At 43.9% G+C, this 26,370-nt stretch overlaps 1 protein-coding gene across 2 annotated transcripts; it reads right to left on the bottom strand.

The window, feature by feature from the left end:
• Positions 1 to 6,730: 6,730 nt before the first annotated feature.
• Positions 6,731 to 25,144, bottom strand: LOC138444815 (gamma-aminobutyric acid receptor subunit rho-1). 2 transcript variants are annotated; one of them, XM_069598290.1, is made up of 8 exons: positions 25,126 to 25,144; positions 23,412 to 23,479; positions 21,318 to 21,541; positions 16,870 to 16,952; positions 13,782 to 13,922; positions 11,254 to 11,406; positions 9,199 to 9,395; positions 6,731 to 7,441 (listed from the first exon to the last, which is right to left on the bottom strand). In XM_069598290.1, exons 1-8 carry the CDS (start codon positions 25,142 to 25,144, stop codon positions 7,148 to 7,150), a joined length of 1,179 nt encoding a protein of 392 aa, XP_069454391.1. In that variant the 3' UTR covers positions 6,731 to 7,147. The 2 variants fall into 2 exon arrangements, 1 of the variants encoding a protein (XP_069454391.1); XR_011258605.1 differs by lacking the exons at positions 6,731 to 7,441; positions 9,199 to 9,395; positions 11,254 to 11,406; ... (2 more) ...; positions 23,412 to 23,479; positions 25,126 to 25,144 and adding an exon at positions 15,875 to 15,989 and having other exon boundaries at positions 13,861 to 13,922.
• Between the last annotated feature and the right edge of the window lie 1,226 nt (positions 25,145 to 26,370).

The following is a 26,370-nucleotide window of genomic DNA, read 5'->3' as shown; positions in this document are numbered from 1 at the left end:
AAAAGAACAATTATTTTTGTTTAAAAAGGAGTGTTTTACTAGTCTCAGATGCTGAGAAATGCCAGGACAAGTTTTGCATGATAAGACATAGGTACATAATTACAGTATTGAATTTTCTTAAAAAATGTTTTTCAACTTCAGTACAAAGTCATACCATGTAATAACTGAAATGCAACAGAGCAGATTTTTAGATTCTTATCAATGGCTAGAGAATAAGTGCCTCATATGAAAAAAATTACAACTGTCCATGGTTTTTTTGGTTTGAACTGGCTTTCAAAATAGAGTCCAGATCTGTTCTTTTTTTTCCAATGATTAAAATGTAAAATCAGCATTAATTAGTATAATGGCTCATAGCATCCAATCACTTTAAAAAATAAACCTTAGAAATACAAAATAGAAAAGACTATCAAATCAAGATCTTCAATAGACAAAATTCTTATTTGGCTCAAAAGACTAAGTAGACATTGCCCCACTGAGTAAACAATGAGTTGGCTTTGAGGGTTTGAACTTTTATCTATTAGTTGTGTTGCTAATGCCTGACTCCTTTTTATTTGACCCGAGAGAATGGAAAGCAGTTCAAAAACTTCATGTTTTCCCACTTGAGCTTAATTTATTTAAGGAATAACCAAACCTAGATCCCAAGCATTGTTACTGCCTGTGAATGATATGGATTCAGGATTAACCATCACTTCAAGCCTTGTCATCAGACCTGACTCATTCCTCACAGGAGGATCATGTGTTGTGTATGAGAAGCTTAAAAGAGTTTGATCCAAATCTAAGTACCCCTGAACTATAAAAATTGAAGTTTGATTTTAGCTTGATAGAGGAGTAAGAGGCCACCTGTGAAGAAGTAGACTTAGGTGCAGCTGAAATCTTAGCAAAACTTTAAGTTGTTGTCTGTCCATTAATCTCTGAAAGTGGTGAGGGGCTACTCAGTTATTGTTCAGCCTAATGTTTCCTCAAAGATGGAGCGGTTACCCACAGCAACTGTTTGGTATACCTCCCATTGTCTTACCTCCCACTCAAGTGGGTTGTGTGTTTTTAAGACAAGCTCTTTTGTAAAAAATATGTATGTAAGAGGAGATTATAATAGAAAATCCCGGCCAGAAAGAGATCGCAGCCACAGCTGTTTCAGATGTTTATGATGGTGCTCAGTCATGTCCAACTCTATGATCCTATGGACCGTAGCCCACCATGCTCCTCTGTCCATGGGATTTCCCAGGCAAGAATACTGGAGTGGGTTCCCATGCCCTCCTCCAGGGGATCTTTCCAACCTGGAGAATGAACCCACATCTCTTATGTTTCCTGCAGTGGCAGGCAGGTTCTCTACTACTGGGTCCACCTGGGGAAGCCCCTTATCTCTAGGAGTCTCTCCAATCAGATTTTAGCCCATGTTTCCCAGCTTCTGATGTTGCTATTACCCTACCTACCCTTGGCCATTTTCTAAGTTCTGGCCTACATATTACTTGTTTCATTGATCCAAGGTTGGAACAAAAGAATTTAGAAAATCAAGGGGAAATAATAACAAAACTTTAGAAATTAACTCACAAAGCATAGATTTCTTATTCTAAGATGACAACAATTTGACTAATAAAACTTGTTTTCTGTCCTCACCCCCAATATATCATAACTGTATTTATTACCTATTAATATATGGCCCTGATTTATCCATTCCCATTGCCAAAGAAATACATTTTTCTGCCTGTACAGAAGCATGTTCTTCACGTTGAACCAGTTTCTGATGTTTTGGTTATTTGCGAGGGTGGGTTGTTTGTTTTTGACACTGTGAAGTGTCCTTGTTCTGGCTTCATTAGCAGACAGCTATTATTGAGTGCAGGGTAGGCTGAGTAGGAAAAGGCTTATTCTTACTCTTGTTTCTAATTCTTTTCACATCTCCTGAAGGGCCAGCTCACCTTCTTTTAGCTCAGTAGAAGGCCTATACAAACTAAAATGGAATTTTGAAAAGGGTGGAGAGACAGCTCTCCTGGGAATTAAGAGTTGAGGTCATTTAGAGAATGATGACCTCTGGGATTTTAAAGTCAATGAATCTGGAGGTGAATGTCATGTGTGAGCAGAGAAGGACAATCTTCATAGTGAATAAAGCAAATCACACTGAAAAAAAAAGGAAACTGCTGAGAAAGAGAAGCTGTCTGCAATCGTTAAAGTGCTCATCAGGCACAGCCATTTATTTACTTCACGTCTTTGTGATTCCTGTGGTCTTAAGTTCGTTTGAGTGGGTTACTGTTCCATTGAATCACTAAGGTATAGTTTTGAGCTTCCCTGGTTGCCTCAGATGGTAAAGAATCTGCTTGCAATACAAGAGACCTGGGTTTGATCCCTGAATTGGGAAGATCTCCAGGAAAAGGGAATGGCTACCCCCACTCCAGTATTCTTGCCTAGAGAATTTCATGGACAGAGGACCCTGGCAGGCTATGGTGTCACATAGAGTCACAAAGAGTCAGACATAATGAGTGATTAACAAGGTACAGTTTAATTCCATTTGTGATTTTTAAAGTTTTAAAAAGCTGAGAACTTAGAATTACACTACACACTATTTACTCAATATAATATTAATACTGATCTCAAATCAGCATCCATTCTATACATTCATTGTTAATATGAGGAAATTAAGTCTAGAGTGTGACAATATTTCCCTAAGATTCATCACAGTATTATTTTTTTATCCAGTGTTAAGGAAAAGATTGCCATGTACACTCATAGTATGGAATGATTCTAATGGCTGCAAAATATAGGGAGTTTTTAGTAGGAAAATGGTCATACTATGTCATGGAAAAAAACCTGTATCAATTTGTATATAAAATATGGTGGCAACTATACAAAACTATGTAGAAAAAAAGATGAGAAGTAACACTAGTTGCCCATGGCTAATAGGATTATGAATGGGTTTTTTTCTGCTTTTTATAACTTTAAAAATGACCATCCCCTCCAAAACAAAAAAGATAGAAAGAAAGGAAGTATTCCTCCCACATAGAGTAAGCATGAAATGCTGAGTTGCTTCATGTATAAATGCAGCTCTTCCATAACTTTTTGTGAATGATACTAAAGGTATATGGTTACACAAACCTAGTTCAGTGCTTTGCTCACTTGAATGTATGTAAGAGTCACCCGGGGAACTTGTTAACATACAGATTCTAGTTGGGTGTGGGGCGAGGCTTGATGTTCTGCTTTCCTAACATGTTCCTAGGTAATGTCAGCGCTCTTCTGGGAATTACAAGTATTTGTCCCAATTATATATAGATAAAAACTAAACAATATAAAATTGAAAAGTTAAAGCATCCAGTTATTTTGAGAGTGGTGATAATACTTGCTGCTAAGTCGCTTCAGTCGTGTCCAACTCTACGCAATCCAATAGACGGCAGCCCACCAGGCTCCGCTGTCCCTGGGATTCTCCAGGCAAGAACACTGGAGTGGGTTGCCATTTCCTTCTCCAACGCATGAAAATGAAAAGTGAAAGTGAGGTTGCTGAGTCGTGTCCGACTCTTCGAGACCCCATGGACTGTAGCCTACCAGGCTTTTCCGTCCATGGGATTTTCCAGGAAAGAGTACTGGAGTGGGATGCCATCACCTTCTCCGGTGATAATACTTCAGTGAACTAAATCATTTTATTCTAACATTATTAATGTGTTTGTTGGATAATGTGCTTTTTTATTACTGCAAACACTGGAATTTCCCATACAAAGACACTCAGTTGTAACAAGCTTTTTTAATAACAATCAGAATGAAATGTTCTTTCTCTGTATGCTTTATTGTGATCATTATGACTTACATTCACACACAGTTTTGGGCTCCATGGTCAAACCCACAAGTCCACGTTCCTACAGGGTGGAATTCAGGCTCAGATCTAAGTTTGTGAAGTTCTCCAGTGAATTGGAAATATAAAATAATTAAACAAACTGGTCCTTCACCACAGACGGTTTGAGAAGCACTGCTCTTGAACATTGCATGCTACATACTAGGTGCTTAGAATTACTTGGTGAATGAATGAATAAATACAAAACATGCCACTATTAAAAATGAATAAATAGAAAAGTGCAACTATTAAAAATTTTTTCCTCATATTAACGTTTATGCATTGTGAGTGACAGTTTGTTTATTTGTTCAGTATTCATGTGATACCTGCCTTTTTTTTTCTTTTTTCAGCTGTACTGCATGGCATGCAGGATCTTAGTCTCCCCACCAGGGATTGAATCCATGCCCCTGCAGTGAGACACAGTCTTAATCATTGGATCGGCGGGGAAGTCCTCATACCTGCCTGTTAACTAGACAATATTGTTAACTAAATCTCTCTACTCTCCAGTCAAGCCAACAAGTTATTAAGTACTATAGATGTCCACATATAAAGGGTGGTTTTCTCCAAAATTATCAGAAAGGAGAGTTGCTTTGTATTTGGGTTTTTATGAAGTCAAATTACAGAGTCCTGTCTCAGTGACAGCTTTGAGAGCACAGTACTGTCACCTCAATCAATGCTGTTAGATGCTTGTAGAGGTCACCTGAGAATTGCTAGAAAAGGTAGCAAAGACACTGAACATGAATTCAATAACATTCTTCATACCACTAGTATAGATATCAATGTAAACAAGCCTTTTAAAGATCACTCTAGAAAACAATACTGTATGTGATAATGTTGTAAAGATCAAGAGTAAATACTTGTAATATGCACTGTTGTTGTTGTTGTTCAGCTGCTCAGTCATGTCCGACTCTTTGTGCCCCCATGGACTGCAGCACGCCAGGCTTCCCTGTCCTTCACTATCTCCTGGATCTTGCTCAAACTCATGTCCATTGAGTCAGTGATGCCATCCAAGCATCTCATCCTGTCACCCCCGTCTCCTCCTGCCCTCAGATGCACTAGATATACTGTTATGAAGCTGAATAATTCCCATAGGCACATGGGCTAAATCGTGTCTTCCCAAAATTTGTATTTTAAAGTTCTCACCCCTGTGATTTCTTTGAAGATAGGGCCTTGAAAGAGGTAATTAAGGTTAAATGAGATCGCAAGGGCAGGGCTATAATCCAATATGACTTGTGTCACCTAAAAGAAGAGACATCAAACATGCATGTACTCAGAGAAAGAGGCCAGATGAGGACAGCAAGTAGGCGGCCATCTGCCAGCCAAGGAGACAGACCCAGGAGAAAACATACCTGCCAACCCCCTGACCTTGGACTTCCAGCCTCCAGAACTGAAAGAAAATAAATATCTATTGTTTAAGCTGCCCAGTTTATGGTACTCCACTCTGGCAGTCAGAGCGGACTAATACAATACAGCATCCTATATGCTGGCAAATGGCAGAGCTCCCCAAATGCTGTGGATGGAAGTTCAGATTATGTGTCCTGGAAACCCGCCCAGATGGTTCAAAGTGGTCCTGCTCTGACGAAGAAGCAAGTGGCAGAGATGTTTTTGAAATTTGATTGGAATTGTTTCATAAAATAAGCATGAAAAAGGTAATGTTCTAAAAATGTTTTTAGTATTAAAAGTTGACATTTAACTATTTCATCTATATTCCTTTACATTTTTCTACTAGAGTTTGCTATTTTAAAAAAAGCTTTTTTTTTTATTTCAATAAAATGAGAGATTCCCCTGTAACTAGACTTTCTGAAATTTTGGTTGTTGTTGTTGTTGGTTTTGTTTTTCAAAGACCAAAGTATAGCCTTCATGAAGAAATAACGTGATATAGGGATCAGTCAAATTACCTTTGGAGTAAAAATGACATAATAGGGTATAGAGTTTACTTGAATTTCAAACAAATGCTTTATGTATAAATTTGATGGGAGTTGATCCTGTGGCTATACAGTATGAATAGCTATATGTTGTTTAAATAATACACCAAATTAGAACCCTCTCCTTTATCCGCTGCCCTGATATCAGTGGCCATTGCTTTCTGGTTCACAGAAGATGGTGGTATTCACTGAGCATAAATGGAGATGTCCAGTGATGTGTAACCATTTCTTTTTCATTTTGGCATTCTCTTCTACATTCAGTAACCATGTATTTCTCATCCTAACAAATTATAGGTAGTCCCAAATTATGCATTTCCTTGCCACGGTTATACAGAAAAAAGTTGGTCTAATCCGAGGTTCATCAGTGAAGATACCACATTACTAACTTCACTTTGAACTTGGACATGCTGCAAGGTGGAGATTCATGAAGCAGTGATTATCAAACAGGGAACACTCACACAAATTTTCTAGGCTAGTTACCCCTATGACAAAACTGACAAAATGCCTGCAAATACTCTCTTCTTCAAAGTTTCCTTACCAGGGAAATACCTACCAAAATCAGAAACCACTGTACCAATCTAAAGAGCTTTTCTTGTGAAGAGGTGAAACCTTAGGAACCACAAGATGTAAATAAAGTAGGAATATTATTATTGCCTTGTAATGAAATCAACACGAAGAGATGCATATAAAATAGGTAAGAGGCTACAGACTGAAGCATAAGTTTTGGTCAAAGTGGAGATTTAGGTGCATGTAAATGAGTGGCTCAGCGGTAGAGAATTAGCCTGCCAATACAGGAGATGTGGGTTTGATCCCTGGGTCAGGAAGATCCCCTGGAGAAGGAAACAGCAACTCTCTCCAGTATTCTTGCCTGGGAAATCCCATGGACTGTGTAGCCCAGCAGGCTCCTCTGTCCATGGGATTTCCCAGGCAAGAATAGAGTCGCAAAGAGTCGGACATGACTAACCAACTAAATGACAACAACAAAAGAACTTTAGGTGCTTCCCAGATCCACCTGGTCCAGCGAATAGAGTCACACTCACATAAAGGATATGATTCGTATGAATAAGTATCTAGAGTCTAAAAGAGGTTGAACTACAGTGTGCCTACCCCACCCCAGGGTGCCTTTTCTCTTAGAAAAGCAGTGCGCTTTTCTAAGAGATCCCAGTAACAACTACCATCAGTTGCTCCGGGTGTCTCTATACCTTCAGTACCGAGTATAATGCTGTGTATACAATAAGCAGTTAACAAGTGTAAATTAAACAGTAAGTGCCTTGTCAGCGTAGTTTTGGAAAGCTGGAGAAGGGTGGGTACTGGGAGCTTTCTTCTCATCATAGCCTTAAATTATGTCTCATCACTCAATTATTTCTCTAGTACATACATAAGAATGTAAAATGTATAGAATTACAGGCATTTATGAGAAAATCGACCAGTATATTAAATTGAATAAGATGTATGCAGCTGGAAAAATGATTCTTGAGTATTTATCGATGGCGTGGGTGTCAATCCTCATGCTCACGTAGCTGCTCCTCTGGCTTTTCCTCCGTGGGGAGCTCCTCTCCGAGGCCAGCGTCAGCTGCACCATCATCCTGTCGGGCTTGTCTCCGTTCTCGGGGGTATAGTTGCCCAAGTCATTCACCTCCCCGTCACTGTAGCTGCCGTCCAGGAGGACTGCGCGCGGCTGAGGCAACCCGCAGGTGCAGGGAAGCTGCGGATATAGCAAATGCACGCTGGAATGCAACTCAACCAACAAAGTTGCACAGAGGAAGGGATCGCCTTTTCCTACTTTCTTTCAAGGTGTGTGTATTAGTTGCTCAGTCGTGTCCGACTCTTTGTGACCCCTTGGACTGTAGCCCACCAGGCCCCTCTGTCCATGGGATTCTCCAGGTAAGAATACCGGAGTGGATTGCCATTCCCTTCTCCAGAGGATCTTTCTGACCCAGGGATCAAACCCTAGTCTCCTGCATTGCAAGCAGATTCTTTATCATTTGAGCTACAGGGAAGTCCTTTCTTTTAAGGGGTTGGGAGAATAATGATGGTGGCACTGTAAACATTTTATCAATGAAAGAGCAGGTAACCCATCAACTGTTAGGAAACACCAAGTGATATTGGAGGCCCACAAGAAGGGTCATGATCAGATAATCGCCGTGTTCTCTGATATGACTCCTGATAGAAATGTTTGCAGTTATTGTGTGTGTGTGAGGGGGTGAGGGGTGAGGCGGAGAGAGAGAAAGAGAGAGAGATGGGGTGGGAATTTGAAAGGTGTGGCATTGTGGGGATAGTTTCCTCTACAGAGCCTGAGTTTTCTGGAGGAGATAATCACTGAACTGCAGACAGGAGAATGAAGGGGAAACCAGGTGGGAGGGAAGGTGATCTGGGAAGTGATGGGAGTTGTATGAGCTCACACATGAAGGAAATTTTCCTAGAATGGAGGATGCGGTTCCTTGGAAGCTTATATATATATAAGCTTTCAAGAGACAAATATATCTATCCATCTATCTATGTATAATACATATATATAATGTTTATTGCAGCATATATTATAGTGGCAAAAAATGGAAAAGAAAAACACTACCCATCAATAGGGGAATAAATCATGTTATAATACATCCAAAACATTCTTTATTATGCAACTATTTAAAAGACTGTCTTGGAAAGAGACATTGCTGGAAGCTTCTTTTATGATTCCTCTATGTTCATAAATCATTTGTCCCACCATGTTGAATTGCCATTTACTTTTATCCCTGAACTAGGAACACCACCAAGATTGAAGAGATGCCTTAGTTAACTTGACTTAGCTCCTGGTCTATGTGTGGGTGCTCAGTCATTCAGTCCTGCCTGACTTTTTGAGATCCCATGGACAGCAGCCTACCAGGCTCCTCTGTCCATGGAATTTTCCAGGCAAGAATACTGGAGTGGGTTGCCAATTCCTTCTCCAACGCATGAAAGTGAAAAGTGAAAAGTGAAAGTGAAGTCGCTCAGTCATGTCGGACTCTATGGGACCCCATGTACAGCAGCCCACTAGGCTCCTCTGTCAATAGAATTTTCCAGGCAATAATACTAGAGTCGGTTGCCATTTCCAGGAAGCTAGTTTATGCTGCTACTGCTGCTGCTAAGTCGCTTCAGTTGTGTTCAACTCTGTGCGGCCCCATAGACAGCAGCCTACCGGGCTCCTCCGTCCATGGGAGTTTCCAGGCAAGAGTACTGGAGTGGGTTGCCATTGCCTTCTCCGAAGCTAGTTTATGGTAGATGCTAAATGTATGTTTGAATGAGTAAAAGAGGCAGCTCAGAGTAAATTTCACACCATTTAAACTTATTCTCTTGTTTGTTCTTCACAGCTAACTGGTGAAATAGTGGAGAAGGGAGTGTCATTACCATATTTTACTGAGGCGGTCGGACCTGCCCAAGGTCCTTTGCTAGACCAAATCCTACCCTTGCAGACACTCCTGCTCATGGTAAAGTCACCTTCTCCTGCGGCTTCCGCTCCTTCCGCTCCTGCACAGTGGTCAGGTAGTTGACGGCCGCGTACTCCAGCACCGAGAGGAACACGAACACGAAGCTGACCCAGAGGTAAATGTCCACGGCCTTGATGTAGGACACGCGGGGCATGGAGGCGTTCACGCCCGTGATGATGGTGGACATGGTCAGCACCGTGGTGATCCCTGCAGACACAGAGAGAAAGGTGCAGGGGTTTGTCTTTCACCAAATACACTGGATGGCTCCGTGCCTCTCTTCTTTCTCCCAGCTGCTCCTCTGGCCTAGAACGTCTCCCTCCCTGCCCCTCCAGCTGCTCACATTTCCAGTTTTAGCTTTTATGAAGTTTCTCCTATTACTCTGTTCCCAGCCGTATCCCTGAATCTTTTTATTTTTTGGCTCTGCTCAGTGGCATGTCTTAGTTCCCAGACTAGGGACTGAACCTGTGTGCCCTGCAGTAAAAGCATGGAGCCTTAATGCAGTCAAAATATGGCATCTTAAGTGCAGGACTGCCAGGGAAATCCCCCTCCTTGAGTCTTCATCATGGCACCTTTATCACTTTGTTTTTGTGCAGAGAGCCCCTGACATGTTAGCAGTAAGACAATTCTTTACATTCAGTTGTTTAAAACAAAGGTTGCAGGGGAGTTCCCTGGTAGTCTAGTGGTTAGGATTCAATCCCTGGTTGGGAAACTGAGATTTCACAAACCTTGCAAACTAGTCAAAAAATACATTAATTAACTTTATTTATAAAATAAATATTTATAAACAAAATAAGAAGAAGACTGTATATACGAGCAGGTATGTATGTTTCTTGGAACTCCTTCTCCAAAAGAGGGGGGAAAAGTACACAAGTTATATTTTAATCTTTGTGTCCTTGTTGCTGGTATAGAATCCTGTAGTCCTTGGCCTGTGTTATCAGCTGTCAGGGCCTGTCTGGGTCCTGGACCTGGCTGCCCATACTGCAGTGTTGACTTAAGGACCCTGTCAATTTTACCAAGAATGATGTTAACCTCATTTATGGGAGACAGATTTCTGAAACTAGAATATTTATTTATTCAGCACAGTAACTGTTCAAGCTACAGAACCGCCGTTAAAGGCCAGGGCATCTGTCAGTGGGAATGTCCCTGAGATTTCAAATTAAGCTCAGAACATTTGCTTGGCAAACACCAAATCACAGCGGATTGGGGTCATCTTAAGAGCCAGCACCAATCCAGTTTCACTAAAACCTGGTGAGTCATTCTCTCCCTTGAAGCCCCTGGACCTCTGAGCCATGGGGATGCGTGTGGAATGGGTGCAATATTTAAATCAGGGAGGAGAGTGGATGGCAAACAGCTATTGATAGTACAGTAGGGATTCTCAGAGTCAAGAATGTATAGGAATTACTAGGGGAGGGACTTCTCTGGAAGTCCAGTGGTTGAGACTTCACCTTCTAATGCAGGGAAGCAGGTTCGAGTTCTGGTCAGGGAACTAAGATCCCACATGCCTCTCAGCCAAAAAACCAAAACATAAAACAGAAGGTGTTATAACAAGTTAAATAAAGACTTTAAAAATGATCCACATCAAAGAAAAAGAAAAAAACGGTTTACTGGGGGAGCTTGTTCAAAATGCAAATTCCTGGAACTTTCTCAGAGATTCTGATCCTATACATGTAGATAGACCCCAGGATTCTTCATTTTAAACAATTTCCCCCAGAGAATCTATCACAAAGATCCCTTGAGCCACCTTTTGAAAAGCCCTGCTACAGAATGTGACTTTCATATCCAGATGAGCAGAGAAAGCACCGGAGACCAGAACAACCCACTCCAGAACTCAGCTCTACTACGATTAAAAGATGAACTGTTTGTGTGGATTCCCAGGGGGACCTAGAAACGGCTTTGCTACACAGATTCCTAATAGTGGCATTATACCTGTGAATGAATAACTTGATGTTTTTCTGAGTTATAATGCCTACAGGGATTCAGGACCCATTTGGAAAGAAGGGTTTTATCTGGAAGGAATTCCTTGTATTTTCAGATGTCTTGAACGTGCACTTGAGATGTTGCTTACCTAAAGGGACTCTGGCGGGCACGGCTCTGCGGTCGATCCAGAAGGACACCCAGGACAGCATGACCATCAGGGTGGCAGGAAAGTAGGTTTGGAGCAAGAAGAAGAAGATGTGGCGACGCAGCGTGAAGTTGATGTACAGACGGTTGTACCAGCCTGCGGGACACAGGAAGAAGAAAGAATACACACCATAGCCGCTTAGCCTCCCCATAGGACAGATTTTATTCAGAGAATCATAAATGCCTTAGATGCTTGCCTGGAAACTTACCCTATCTTTATAAAATGGAAGACAGAAAAACCATGGAACAGAATGATTATATGATAACCCATATCATAAGGGTCAGTACATTTCAAGGAATCTTTGGCCCCCATCCTATACACAAAGGGAACCCCTCAGGAAGGCCATGTAAGACTTTTGTTACTCAAATATGGCACACGGCCCAGCAGCATCACCATCACTTGGGTGCTTGTTAGAAACGTAGATTCTTGGACCCTGCTCTGGATCTACTGAATCATAACTTCCTTTTGGGAATTTCCTGATTTTCCAGTGGTTAGAACTTGGTGCTTTCACTGTGGTGGCCCAGGTTCAACCCCTGGTCAGGGACATAAGATCCCACAAGCCCCGCACTGTGGTCAAAAAAAAGAAAAAGAAACTTCTTTCAACACTCCTTTCCACATGATTCCTACATATGTTAAAGCTTGAGATGTGTGGATTTAACAACTCCCTCTGGATTTCTTTATGGGGAAAAATATGTTTAAAGTAAAAATACCACGCTCACTACAACAGTACATTTCGGCTATGCTTTAGCTTCACCCTGGTGCTCTTTACAAGGAAAACTTGTATGGAGGAATTGAAGGGAACAAAAAATGGTGGAAGGAGAGGAAAAGGCAGGATAAACTTGACATGACAAGAACTGAAAATAAAATGGGGACTTGGCAACATTAACTGGAAAACTGGCATCCCAGGACAATTTTAGTGCAACGGTTATATTTATAACAGCTCCAGAAAGTGATTGTGGAGGTGCTAGAGATTGAATATGTCCTTCTCAAATTCATGTGTTGAAACCTAATCCTCTAAGTGATGGTATTTGGAGGTGGGGCCTTTGGAAGGTGAATTTCATTTGTGAATTTTATTTCATTGTGAATGGGATTGGTGCCCTTACACAATAGGCCTCAGAGAGCTCCCTTGCGACTTCTTTCCTGTGAAGACACAGTGAGTCCTAGGAAGCGGGCTCTCATCAGACACTGAATATTTCAGACTCCAGGAAAGATGAGCCTGTCTGTGAGGCTCTGTGGGGTTGTAAGTAGGGTGAGTTTCCTTGGTCTTGACTTCCCAGCCTCCAGAACTGTGCAAAACCAGTTTCTGTTGTTTAGAAGCCACCCAGTCTGTGGCTTCCTGGTGGCTTGGTGGTAAAGAATCTGCCTGCCAATGCAGGACATGCAGAAGACGCCGGTTCGCTCCCTGCATTGGCAAGATCCCCTGGAGGAGGAAGTGGTGATCTATCCTAGTATTCTTGACCCCATGGACAGAGGAGCCTGGTAGGCTACAGTCTATGGGGTTGCAAAGACTCAGACACAACTAAGCGCACACACACACACAAACACACACACAGAGAGAATTATGGTAGTTTTTTATAGCAGCCCAAGCACACTCAGACAAGAGGGAATGTCAAAATGCTAAGAGTCAAAGGAATGAGGGTTCCCCAAAGGACCAAGACTGGTGGGTGAGGTGTGCAAAAGATAAGAGATGTGATATCACCATATGTTGGAAATGAGCAATGCCTCCTGTTACAGATCAAAGAGTGTACTCAACCATGCAGTGTTTTAGCAACAGAAATTGCAGAAAGATAAGAGCAAAGTCATCTTGAAAGGGGATTAGTTAAGAAAGAGGCAAGGGTTGGAGAGAGTGAAGCTCAGCTGTAACCTCAGCTGCCAAGAAGACCACAGTGCCTGTCCTCAGACAATATGGTGGTGGAGGCAGGGGGTGACAATGGCAAGCTTGCCCAGACTCGGTTCAAAAAACAACGACACTGCCCGTGGGCTGTAGTTCCTGCACTGTGGCTCACAAGAGGGTCATAAGAGGAGCTGTGCAAACAATATGGCAGCAGGGGATTGGTTAAGAGAGAAGAACTCAAAGGGGCTGAAGTCAAGCGAACATAAACAGAAAACAATAAACCTGAAATTGGACTATCTTTTGCCCATAGGAGAGGTGTCTCTGGGAGTCATATCAGGGTGAAATTTCTGCTGTTAAACTGTCAATGCAATTGTCTCAAATAGACCTGCACAGAGGGCTTATGTTGGAGTTTTTATTAAGATTTTCTAGGTTATCACTTCTGATGCTGTGGTGGTATCAAAAAACCTTTCTCACCCTGTGCTCACCGCCCTCTAGACCCGATCTGGAAATCTCATCTTTGGTTTCAAATCCTAGAGGCACAGGCTCTGCTCAACCAGTCCACACGCCTCCTGAGATCCAAGTAGCCCTCTCTCTTAGCTCCCTGCCCCTCCCCGCCCCCCATCCCCCTCCTCCCCACCTGTGCTGCTGTAGAAGGCCAGCTTCGTGGTGGTGTGGAATTCCTGGATGAGGAACTGGGAGAGGGAGATCCTCTCGTCTGTCTTTAAGGAGTCATTGCCTTTCTTCCAGTAGAGCATGAGGTCATCTTCCGTGTAGGCATCTAAAAAGACAAGATGGCATCAGACGCCAGGAAAGATGAGCCTGTCTGCGAGGCTCTGTGGAGGTTGTAACAAGATCAGCTGAATAAACAAACTGCAGTCCAACAAAGCACAACAAAATCCAAAAAGACAAATCTAATTCTCCTCAGTCTTCCAGAATCATCAGGGCAAAGCTCTCCGGCCTAAATACTCATCCTAACTGCAAGTGTTCACCCTTCAAGTCAGCCTAAAAGCAGATGAAATTGCTATTTTTGTAGACCAGAAACTACAATTTGCTCTTTAAAAAAAAAATTTTTTTTTATTTTGCAGGTTCAGTTCAGTTCAGTTCAGTCGCTCAGGCATGTCTGACTCTGCGACTGCATGAATTGCAGCACACCAGGCCTCCCTGTCCATCACCAACTCCCGGAGTTTACTCAGACTCACGTCCATCAGGTCAGTGATGCCATCCAGCCATCTCATCCTCTGTCGTCCCCTTCTCCTCCTGCCCCCAATCCCTCCCATCATCAGATGTGGGACTCTTTTCCAATGAGTCAACCCTTCGCATGAGGTGGCCAAAGTACTGGAGTTTCAGCCTTAGCATCATTCCTTCCAAAGAAATCCCAAGGCTGATCTCCTTCAGAATGGATTGGTTGGATCTCCTTGCAGTCCAAGGCAGCAACATTGCATATAGTTCAACTTTCTAAACCACAGGTAATTTAGCCCTTTCTTCTTTCAAAGGGTGATGATGCATCATTGATGGCAAATACCTTTAAACATGCTCAGGTAATAGGGGCTGCATTCTAGCAAGGAAAGACCCACAAGGAGATTTGCACCCTAACAAGGTCTTTCTCTGTAGACCTCTCGTTGCTCTGCCCAGGGTAGAATCAAGGGGATTTCCCTGAGGATCCCTCCCTCTGGCCCCATACTTCCCCACCCCACTTATTTTAGGTGAGCATACTGCTTACCCAAACCCGGCAGACCTACCTGCTGTTTGGGCAGATCTAGGGGTAAAACCTGAAGGGGCTGCTCCTGTGTCGACAGTTCTTTCTGGGGCTCCCCGAGGCTGTTTTATTCCTCTCTTATTCTACCTTTAACCTTTGACCTATGCGATGACCCCTTTCACGTGTCTACTTGGCCAGGCTATCGGAAGTATCCAGGGATTCAATCAGGCACTAATCTGGATGCTGCTGGGGAGATGCTTGTTGCTGTGTTATCTACACCCAGCTCACTTGAAATAAAGATGACCCAGGATAACCTGGGTGGGTCTGATCCCATCAGTTGAAAGGCCTTAAGAGCGGACCTGAGGTTCCCTGGAGGAAGATAAAATTCCACATGTGGACAGCAGGGTGGGCTCCTGCCCGAGAGGCCGCAGCCTGCCCTTGCCACCACCTGCCCTACAGATGCTCACATGAGCCAGTCCTCCACACCAGCCTCTCCCTGTTTATGTGCTATGGCAGTGGTCCCCAACATTTTTGGCACCAGGGGCCAGTTTTGTGGAAGACAGTTTCCTCCATGAACCAGGGTAGGGGCATAGTTTAAAGCACATTACATTTATTGTGCACTTTATTTCTATTATTATTCCATCAGCTCCACCTCAGATCATTAGGCATTAGATCCTGAAGGCTGGGGACCCCTGTTCTACGGTTCTGCTTCTCTGGTGGAAGCCTGACGGGTACCACTGCCTGGGTGTCGTGGGGAAAGCAAAATTAGTCCTTCTCTGTTAAGCTCCATAAAGGAGATAACAGTAACCTTCTCACAGGGAGCTTGGGAGGATTAAAGGACAGAGCAGGCGGAAAGCCATGGTGCACGAGGCAGTCACTCCCTTGGTCCTGGGATTTATTCTCCCTGACCCCACGTTGAGCGGCCCACAGAGCTGTCCCTCCTATGTGTGGAGTCCATGTCCCTGAACTCCTCGGCCCTGGGTGATTGGAGCCAGAGGACTCCTGATCCACCACCACGGCCATGGCAGGCTTACCAGGATGCGCCGGGCCAACGAAAGTCCTCACTGAGACTCTGACACGGGCCGGGACGGGTCAGTGGGTGTGCGCTGGTTTGAGACGAGTGTAGAGGGAGTCGTGGTCGGGGGTGGATCAGACTGTGACAGTCAGAGGAAACATTCTGGCAGAAACTGGAGCACGGACAGGTGCACAGAGAGCTAGGGAGGCCAGTCCTGGACGCGGCCGCAGCCTTGGTCCTCCCATGGCTATTTAATTTTCCAGGGTTTCTGCATGTGTGTAAGTTTCCCAAGGCCCCTAGGTTATGCCTGAGTGTCTCAGCCACCACCTGCACTCACAGCAGCTGTACCCTGGGGCAATTGCTGCCCAACTTGTTTTTGCCAGGAAATTCTTTCTTCAGCGGAAATCCTACTCAGAAGAGCAATAACAGAGATCCATAAGGAGCTCTCTGGTGGACTGTGTGATGAGTGCCATGTGGGGGCTTGGAAGGAGACCCACGTTTGCTGAGCCCTCAGCTCCCCTTCCCCAGGCACTTGCCCTGGGAAACTGGCAAACCTTCAGTTTCCACAGGACCGAGTTTATAACCACTGCCATGAGTATTAAAAGGGTCAATTATGGGAATAGAAGGTTTTTAGTGCCAAATTTGTTCCTGACTTTCAAACTTACCCAAGACGTTGCTTCTACCTGAAAAGTCATCTCAAAAGCATAGTCACCTGTGGTGACCTAGAGGGGTGGTGGGATGGGATGGGAGGTGGGAGGAAGGTTCAAGATGGAGGGAACATACATATACCTATGGCTAATTCATGTTGATATATGGCAGAAACCAACATGATATTGTAAAGCAATTATCCTCCAATTGAAAATAAATTAATTAAAATTTATTAAGAGATTAAATTTCTTGTAAAAAAAAAAGCAGAGTCACAAATAGGAACACATCCTGCTCCTACTCCTGAGAGTCAGAGGCTCTAGGGTAACTTAAGGTCTGCAGGGGCTGTCTGAGCATAGGCTTACTCACAGCTCTCAATTTCAAGCGAGCACGTTTGTGTGTCCAGGGGAAACCGGCTGAAGTCCATGTTGCACATGGCGGTCACTGTAACCCTAGAAACAAACGGATAAAGTCCAAATGTGCAGAGGCTGCAAAATACAAGCACAGAATGATAAAACAAAAAGAAAAGGCCTCTGCTTCCTCCCAATATAGAATCTTATAGTTCATAAACAGTGTGCAGGACCTAGAGAACCAAATAGCTTATGTGTGATTTCCACACTGGAGAACTCTTGGGTGTTTATATTTAACCCCAGGCTCACCATGGGGCCAACAATGACTCCACTAAGCCCCATCGCATGCAAGCATTTTAGAGAAGCAATGGTCTCCATCGATAAAACAATGTGGGGACTTCTTTTATGGTCCAGTGATTAAGATTTTGCCTTCCAGTGGAGGGGGCGCAAGTTCAGTCTCTGGTCAGGGAGCGAAGATCCCACATGCCTTGTGGCCAGAAAACCAAAACATAAAACAGAAGCAGCAGTGTAACAAATTCAATAAATATTTTTTAAAAGAGCCACTTCTGAAATTAAAAATAAATAAAAAATAAAACAACGTGAAACCCCAGCTCCTATGGTTTCTTAAAAGAAACTGTAAGAGTATATTGCTCTCCTGTTTCAGATTCATTCAAATTCTTCTTTTCTTGATTTTACTGACATTCACTATTTGTGTACAATGTTTTTACAATAATATTCATGAAGTATTTATGCCAGTTGCCAAATTAGGCACTTTATTTTTTTTACAATGTTGATATTTCTATATTGATAATAACATCTACTAGTGGGCGCAGGTGTTCTTAGTGGATAATTCCATGGAGATCATGAAAATGGAAAAACACTGGAAGATCTTATGCATCAACATGCAAGCACTTGCTGGCATCTAATGGTTTTGCTTCAGAGTTTACACAGGAAAATTGGCTTTTGCATCAAAGAATAAGCAAATACAGATTGTTAGTCACAGAAGAAAGATTTCCCACCCAGTGAGGAATTCCATGGCAGGGTATGATTAACAGTCACTAGCTAGTGAACATACTATTTTTCCTTCAGCCACAGAAAATTGGCTATGTATAAGTTATGAAAATTATCTGGATAATTCATGACCAAAGAGGAAAAACCACTTTTAAATGGAAATTTCAAGGAAAAGAGCTTTTTTGAAACTCAGTTATCCAGATATTTGCCTTATTTTCCTCATTCCATTTGAGTGTTGTGGTCTGGGAGGGATCTTATATTGTTAGCAGCTGGATCATCTTATCTCTCCTGGGAATACTGATACACAGGATGTTTTTTGGGGGTGGTCAGGCCAGCCTCTGACTTGGACACCTAATGGGTGGGCTCCAATTTCTATGGGCACATCACCAGCACAACCACACATGATGGCGTCACCAGCAAGAAAGAAACTAGGAGCTAAGCTTGGAGACACTTGTGGCAAACTTTGGGGACATCCAATGTCAAATGCAGGTAGGTTTTGCTATGAAAGAAAGTATTAAATAGCTCTTCTCTGTTGTCAGTTGATACAGGAGCAGGTTTTTTAGAATCACAGACATTATCAGACTTGTTCTTGGCACCCTGACTTGATGCTTTTCCACTTGTAACCCAAGCATTGAACAAGCACAGCGTGTGGTATAATCTCACCCATGCTCACTGTTGCTTCCCTCAAGTTCTTTTGAATTATTTCATCTAGAGCATCTTCCCTTGGAAGCTTGGCCAGTCCTGAGATTTTCCTGCTTAACCCTCTCATGTAACAGGCAGTCAAAACCCTCACAAGTAACCAAACATATCTCAGTTCAGAAACAAAGAATTTTGGTCCAAGGTATCGACACTTCAGACTTCATTCACATTGAGACTTCTGCTCCTCCTTCCCAGCTAAGGCACAGAGTTGGCGTTTGAGTGGTCAGTGTCTGCCCATCTCTAATCACCTCCCACATGGGTAGAAGTGAGATAAGAGAGGGATGGTTCTCTGGTGAGGTGGTTTCAAGCTCTCTGGGACCACTATGTGGTTGAAGCTGAGACTTTTTTCCCAGGTCCTTCATTCCCCCCACTGGGCACCTCCATCCTCCAGCAGCATCTCCCACCGCATCTCTTGGCTCACCACTCTCCATGCCACACATGCTGAACTATTCCCAACAAGCCTGGGAATGCAGACTGGCCCCATGAGAGCCAAAACTCCTCCTAGCTCTGCCCCTCAGCAGTTAAACAGCTCTTCTCTCACCCTCTAACTGCAGTGTCCCCCAACCATAAGCACATATGTGTCCTGTGCAGTCCGGCAAATGGCGTGCCCACACCTCTCTCCCAAGAAAAATCTCTTCCTCCCAACAATCATTGACTCTCAAATCTTGAAACTGACTGGGAATTCAAGAACCATGGAATTGATTTTTCAATCTACCTAGTGTGATGGAGCATCTCATTTGTGAATTTCACTTGTTATTGTCTCCTGATGCCTAGGAAACTTCACCATCCTGTTACCTGTCGCTCCCTGCCCATACCTCCTTGGTGTCCGTGCCTCTCTCTGCATCTAATACTTTGGTTCCTGCAGGGCTCCCCCACCAGGCTGCAATCATGCTAAGCTCAGTGACTTTATACTATTCATCTTTATGTACCCAGAGCTTAAGACAAGACCTGACAGGGTTTTTATCTGTACAACTCTGGCGGCCAGTCTTAATAAAAACACATTCTGCTGAATGGATCAATGAGTATGGATGCGGTGGAGGGCAACAGATTAGTACTGATTTGGTGTTAACCTGCTGTTAACAGAGGTGACAGTACCCAGCTCCTCCATGTTTTCCCCCAAATAAATCTCAAAGTGACAGCTCTCACTAACTTGGACCTCTTTATTTCTCCCTTAAACAAATCCATGATTTCATTTGCAATGAAAAATCAAATTCTATGTTTTTAGGCACCTGGAGGCTCACTGACAACTTTGATGCTGAATGAACTGAGGTTTTCCACTTCCTCTTTTCTCTCTTCTGCCTCTGGTGTCATGTCCAATAGTGCCAGACTGGACCTCCAGCAGTTCATGAGACCTGATGCTAGACTATCAGAAGTTTGAAAGCCTCTTGTTAAACATAAGTTGTTTTTTTTTTTTTTCTTTTGGCTATGCTGCTCAGCATGTGGGATCAGGGATAGAGTCCCCTTTGCACTGGAAACTCAGAGTCTTAATCATTGGACCACCAAGAAGGTCCCAAACATAGCCATTATTAAAAATTAATGTTATGTTAAGAACAGAAGTAAAACTCTGAGTCTGGGACCTAGCTGCTTAGATTCTAAGTCAGGATGAAGTAATAAAAGATTACTATAAATATTCTTTTAGGGCAGAAATTCAGCTTCAATATTGCCATCTCTGACTCTAAAAATACACTGCATCGGTATAGGCACTCCCTTCTTAGACACTGGTGTGTGGATTCAGCTTTACCAAAATAAAGTCTGTAAAACTGAAATGCACTCTCAGCACAGCACAGAAGGAGTAAATCTCAGCCAGTAGCTGAGGTGCTGCTCTTTAAAGGCCTGCAGCTCATCTCTACACGTCCTCCGGGGGGAGGTGGGCACCAAGATTTTCTCAAGGGGGCATACAGGGAAAGCCCCACTGCAATGTCTGTGGCTAAGGGAAGGTTATCCAGGTCAGTGCTTAATGAGTAGTTAAACATTTCTAAGGCTACTGTTCAGAGCAGGGAATATAGCCAATATTTTATAATAACTTAATGGAGTATAGTCTATACATATATTGAATCAGTATGTCATATACCTGAAACTAAGGTAATATTGTAAATCAACTGCACAGAAAGAATGAATGAATGAAAGGAAGGAAGGAATAAAGAAAAAAAAGAAAAAAAATTTCTAAGTCAGCTGTGCTCAATGATTTTATTCTTTATGTTTTCGAAGTGATGCTCAAAATACCATTTAAAGTCCTCAAGTGGCCCGGGGTTCCCCATAGTCTCTCAAGGAAGACACTCTGGTGAGAAGGAACTTTTTAAAAAAGAAACATGGCTAAACTGACCAGGTGAGGTAAATGCCTTTTTTAAAGCAAAATTCCAACATGGGAATCAGAGAGGTCAAAGGAGCCAGGTCTTTGAGAAGAATTACATTATCTACTTTTCTGACTCCTACTAGAGAACTAAAACCTTCATTAAACATTTGAAATTGAACTTGCACAGGGCCTAAATCATAAGCATCAGTATGAGAAATTTCCCCAAATGTATTTTTAAGGAGAAATAATTCTTTAAAATGTTTACTCATGTGTAAAGTTTTCCTGATGTTGAAAAGTCAGAGCCCCTGGAAAGTTAGAATTTCACTGTTCAAAGCCAAAAGCAAAAGTGCTGTGGTGGGAGCAATGATACTCTTGGTTGACAAATGAGTTGTACTTCTTCCCAGCTTTGGGGTTAAGAGGACGCTGAGGGGAAGAGGCCCAGAAGGACGTTGGGAAGGGCTCACCTGAGGCTGTAGAGCACTTTGCCGTCGGGCTGGACCCGAAGCATCACGTTGTCTGTGGTGGTGTCGTGGATGAAGGAGCGCTTGGAGTGCACAAAAAACATGTCAGGGACCCAGATCTTCTTCACCAGCCGGCCGTCAAATGTCATGCTGAGGTTGTTGGTGCTCGGGAAGGACAGCCTCTCGTCCTTCCAGTAGTGCCTCAGGTAGAGGGTCATCGTGAAGTCCTGGGACCAAGGGTAGGGAGGAGGAGCCCACACACTGAACAGCCGGGTGATAGCAGGGCACCCTGCACCCCCACCACTAGGCTGAGGAGTGAACTGAGCCCAGGGCGGCCTTGCTTCTAGTCTCTGCTGCTTCATGAGGGAGGGAACCCTGCATGGGGGACTCAGCAGGAGGTTGTACAGAGGGGGCCTTGAATCCACCCCACCCCACCCCTGGGCACTTGCCTCCACTTGCAGAAGGCTGCTCCTGCCATTGCTGGGACCCCAGCCTGAGGGCAGCCTGCCCACACACAGGGCCAACTGCCAGCCTAAGAGTTCATGCGTCTGGAAGCAGCCCTCAGCCAGGGAGTGGGGCTGGGGATGGGTAAGGGGGATGGATAACCCAGCTCTCTGGCCCCTCAGTGGGGACAACCCTGAGGTGAGCTCTTTGCTGACTCCCAGAGAAGCCCAGCGAAGAAGGCAATGGCAACCCACTCTAGTACTCTTGCCTGGAAAATCCCATGGAAGGAGGAGCCTGGTAGGCTGTAGTCCATGGGGTCGCTAAGAGTTTGGCACTACTGAGCAACTTCACTTTCACTTTTCACTTTGATGCATTGGAGAAGGAAATGGCAACCCACTCCAGTATTTTTGCCTGGAGAATCCCTGGGACAGGGGAGCCTAGTGGGCTGCCGTCTATGGGGTCGCACAGAGTCGGACACGACTGAAGCGACTTAGGAGCAGCAGCAGAGAAGCCCAGAGGGACTGATTCTCACATAGATCTGATCTGATGACATGACTGTTTTTGCTTCCTTCCTTTTCCCTGTCTCACCTCTCCACCCTCTTCTGTTATATATATATATATATAACATATATATATATATGTTTCCTAGGTAGTGCTAGTGGTAAAGAACCTGCCTGCCAATACAGGTAAACCCAGGAGATGCAGGTTCAATTCCTGGGGTCAGGAAGATCCCCTGAAGGAGGGCATGGCAACCCACTCCAGTATTCTTGCCTGGAGAATCCCATGGACAGAGGAGCCTGGTAGGTTGCAGTCCATAGGGTCACACAGAGCTGGACATGACTGAAATGAGCTAGCGCGCACACACACACACACACACACACACACACACACACACACAGGCTGTGCCACGCAGCTTGCAGGATCTTCATTCTGGGACCAGGAATTGAACTCAGGCCTCAGTGGTTAAAGTATGGAGTCCTAAGCCCTGGGTCATCAGAGAATCCCCCCACTCTTTTCCTGTATTTCCTTGGTGTCTGTGTGTGCGCCCCGTCGCGTTTGACTCTTTGCAGCCCTGTCAGCTGCAGCCCACCAGGCGCCTCTGTCCACGGGGTTCTCCAGGCGAGAATACTGGGGTGGCTGCCGTTAAACTGCTTGTGCCCGAGTGCTAGTCTCAGGCCTGCTTCTCCGCAGCTAAGACAAGCTTCTAAAAAGTCCTGTAGGTCAAGGAGTTGCAGAATGTTCTGTTTGTTAATCAAAGCCGATTTAAAAAAGAAAAACAGAGGAAACTTGAGCTTTTTCTGCATTTTCACCGCCAGACACAGAGTCCACAGGAGTAGCTTGTGTCTGGCTCCTTGGATCCCGCTGCTTACGCTGGACAGCATGCAGAGAATACATGCAGGTGGCAAGAGCCTGGACACTGGGGTGGGGACGGTCATGTCTGTCATGCGGCTCTGTTCCCTGCCAACGGGGCAGCTTTGAGCAAGTGTCTCGACCTCGCTGAGCCACCTGTAAATCAAGTGTGGGAATTCCCACTGCCCGGGGTTGTGAGCCCCGGGATTGTGAGCCCGGGGAATTGTGGTGTGTGGCATTCCTGGCCCAGCACAGGGCCCAAGGGGATCCCCCACCCGCAGCCTTGGCCAGAGAAGCGCTTACCATATCCACCTCTGAGATGCTGTCCAAGCTCTCCACCTGCACGTCCACGCCAACAGGAATGGCTGGCCCTGGGGACGGGGCATGGCAAGAGCATTTACTCTTTTTATTTGAACTTTGACTACGAATGAGACAGGCATAAGCAGTATTTCTCATAGCACATTCAGATTTGAAGGTTTGGTGTCCCACATGCCAGGCTAAAGTCAAACCAGAGATAAAAGGGTGGCATCATGGGCTCGCTCCCTAGAATATTCCAGTGAAGGTAAAAAAAAAAAAATTCCTATTTGGTCTGAATCAGTCAGATGATTCTGAAATGAGGAAGTTAATGCAAAGCATTTGTCTTTGGTTACATATGCTCATCTAAAGGAACAATGAGACCTGGGTCAAAGTTGGGTCCCATCTAAAGAGTTACTCCTTAACATGAAGTCACATATTTTTTAATTTTTGTATTTACCTCCTGATTTTGTACCCTCTTTCATCTTGGAAGCCAGTGTCTCTGGCCAGGAGAAAGGCCCTGCTTGGTGAATTAGAACCAAGGTCATATTCAAAACATTTGCCAAGGTACTGATCTGTATCTTTGCTAGACGATGGAGTCGCCTCCATGGGGGATGTGATACACTGGGTGGATATGAAAATATTATATTTGGGGGGCATTTCTAGGCCATAAAAACTTAATATGTATAAAAAGAAAGAATTATCAGGGAAGTAGATTGCTGCCTCTTTCCCTCCCTGCTTTCAGGTGTGTAGGACAGGCATGGAACAGCATCACAGAATATCATCATGGAATATCATCACGGAGTAAAAAGGTGAATTTGGGTCCAACAGCAGCAGATTAGGGACTGAATAAAGACTCCCTTCTAGAACCTGTTTATCCTTTAGGCAAAAGTGACTGGAAGAAGTAAAAGGCATGAGAATGATTTCTGAAATAAATATTTTTTTCCCAGTGGGAGGAAAAAAAACCTCATAAGAATGAAAACCCTATTTGACACTAAGAAATCTGAAATGTGGCAGCTGCAGGCTAAGCTTCAAAGGGCTCTGGCACTAACTCATTATTTTCTAAAGAGTTTTCATTTAATTAAACTCAGCAGACCACACTCTACCCTAGGATATGGGCCCAGAGTTCTGTCTGCCAGCTCCAGGATAAGAACAAATTTAGTCCAAGATTCATATTTCACATTAAATTGATAATAGTCATGATTTTAGGGGTATGATTATTGTACATTTTTAAATGTATATTGCAGACAGAACTTTTACATTTTATTTTAAAAACTGTGCATTTCTAGGAGCTATGAAAGTGAGCATCATTTAAGAAAATTTCAAAAACTGCTTCCACAAATAAATTTAGAAGACCCAATTTAAAAAAATTGTTATTTCAAAGCATTTTCAGGAGGCAACTTTAGACTGCAACTGTCCCCACAGCCAGCTATTAGCCTCTCTAATACTGAGACATCCTTGTTGGGAGCCATGGCCTGAGGACAGCTCGGCTGGTCTGGCCACAAACCAGCAGCTGCCTCCCAAGAATGTGTTCAGCAGAGTCCAAGGCAGGCTAGCCAGAGCAGGTGCTCAGATGATGCTGAGGGCTCAGGCCTTGTTCACAACCTAGGCAGACCTGATTGGAGTAGGGAGCAATGCTGAATGGTTCCCTGGTCAGATGCTGCCCACAGACAGACAGAAGGACCTGGAAAGAAGACGAGCCTCAAGAGTGCATGCCTCATACCTCCAAAGCCAGGCCTCATGCTGAAATCGTGATCATCTATCCTCAGAAGCTGCTCTGATTTTGTTAGTGGCGATTTCGTAATATCAGGGCTTCGTTTAAGAATTGGGCTGCAGAGCGAGAGAAAACGAGAGGTTGATCACATACCCTAATTAAGTCAGATGAAAACTATTTGCATTCAGACCTGATCTTGACAAGTTTGATGGGCTGTGGTATTTCTTCTTTAAAGCTACTGGAAATCCTCTCTTCCATTCTCCGGCTTTCTGGGTCAATGAACCAACGCAGATGATCCAAGACAGGAGTTTAGGAATGTGAATGAGGAGCTTGCAAAATACCAACATCTAGGGGGCTTCCCTGGTGGTTCAGCAGTTAAGACTTCACCTTCCAGCGTAGGGGGTGCAGGTTCGCTCTCCAGGGAGCTAAGATCTCACATGCCTCTTGGCCAAAACCCAAAAAACATAAAACAGAAGCAATATTGTAACAAATTCAACTAAGACTTCAAAATAAATAAAATATTTTAAAATCCAACATCTAGGCCCCATCTCAGAGGTGCCAATCTGGGCAGAATGGAACCTGGACATTAATGTTTTTAAAAGCCTCCCAGATGATTTTAATGTGAAACCAAGGCTGAAAACTGCTGGTCCTGGGCTTACTAATAAGTCTAAACTCACCCAAAGCTCCTCAGCCATTTGGGGCAGTTTGCAGCTGGAGGGGAGAGGCAGTGGGTGTTGGCCAAGCCTGGCTCCCTTAGACCCCTCTGGCCCATTCTGCAGAGAAAGCATGGACTTGCCCTTGGTTCAAATGCCAACCATTCTGGCTCCCTGGGAGGCAGCTTCCTGTGCTTCTGCTTCTGAATCAAATCTAGGGCCATTTAAATTCGTATTCAGTTTTTCTAAGTAGGTAATATATTTGCAGGGCTTGACAATTAAAAAGAGAAAGGAAATGCAGTGATAAGTTGGCTTTCTACCTGTGCCTCCGTTCATCCCATTCCTCCAACCACTGTTACTGCTCTCTCTCTGTTCTTCATTTGGCCGTGGGGCTTGTAGGATCTTAGTTCCCTGACCAGGGATCAACCCAGAGACCCTGCTTTGCAAGCATGAGTCTTAACCACTGGACCGCCAGGCAAGTCCCCCTTCCCCCTGGTACCTCTCTTATTCATGTCTGGTCTACCTGTTCAGAGTATCTTGTAGGTACAAGTAAATACAAACATACATTTTTATATCCTGTATTTTTCCAGTTGCTTTGAGA

Source organism: Ovis canadensis, chromosome 8 (assembly GCF_042477335.2).
Source record: "Ovis canadensis isolate MfBH-ARS-UI-01 breed Bighorn chromosome 8, ARS-UI_OviCan_v2, whole genome shotgun sequence".
Taxonomy (NCBI): Eukaryota; Metazoa; Chordata; class Mammalia; order Artiodactyla; family Bovidae; genus Ovis; species Ovis canadensis.
Note: the sequence above shows the minus strand (reverse complement) of the source record. Positions and strands in the feature narration are given on the sequence as shown.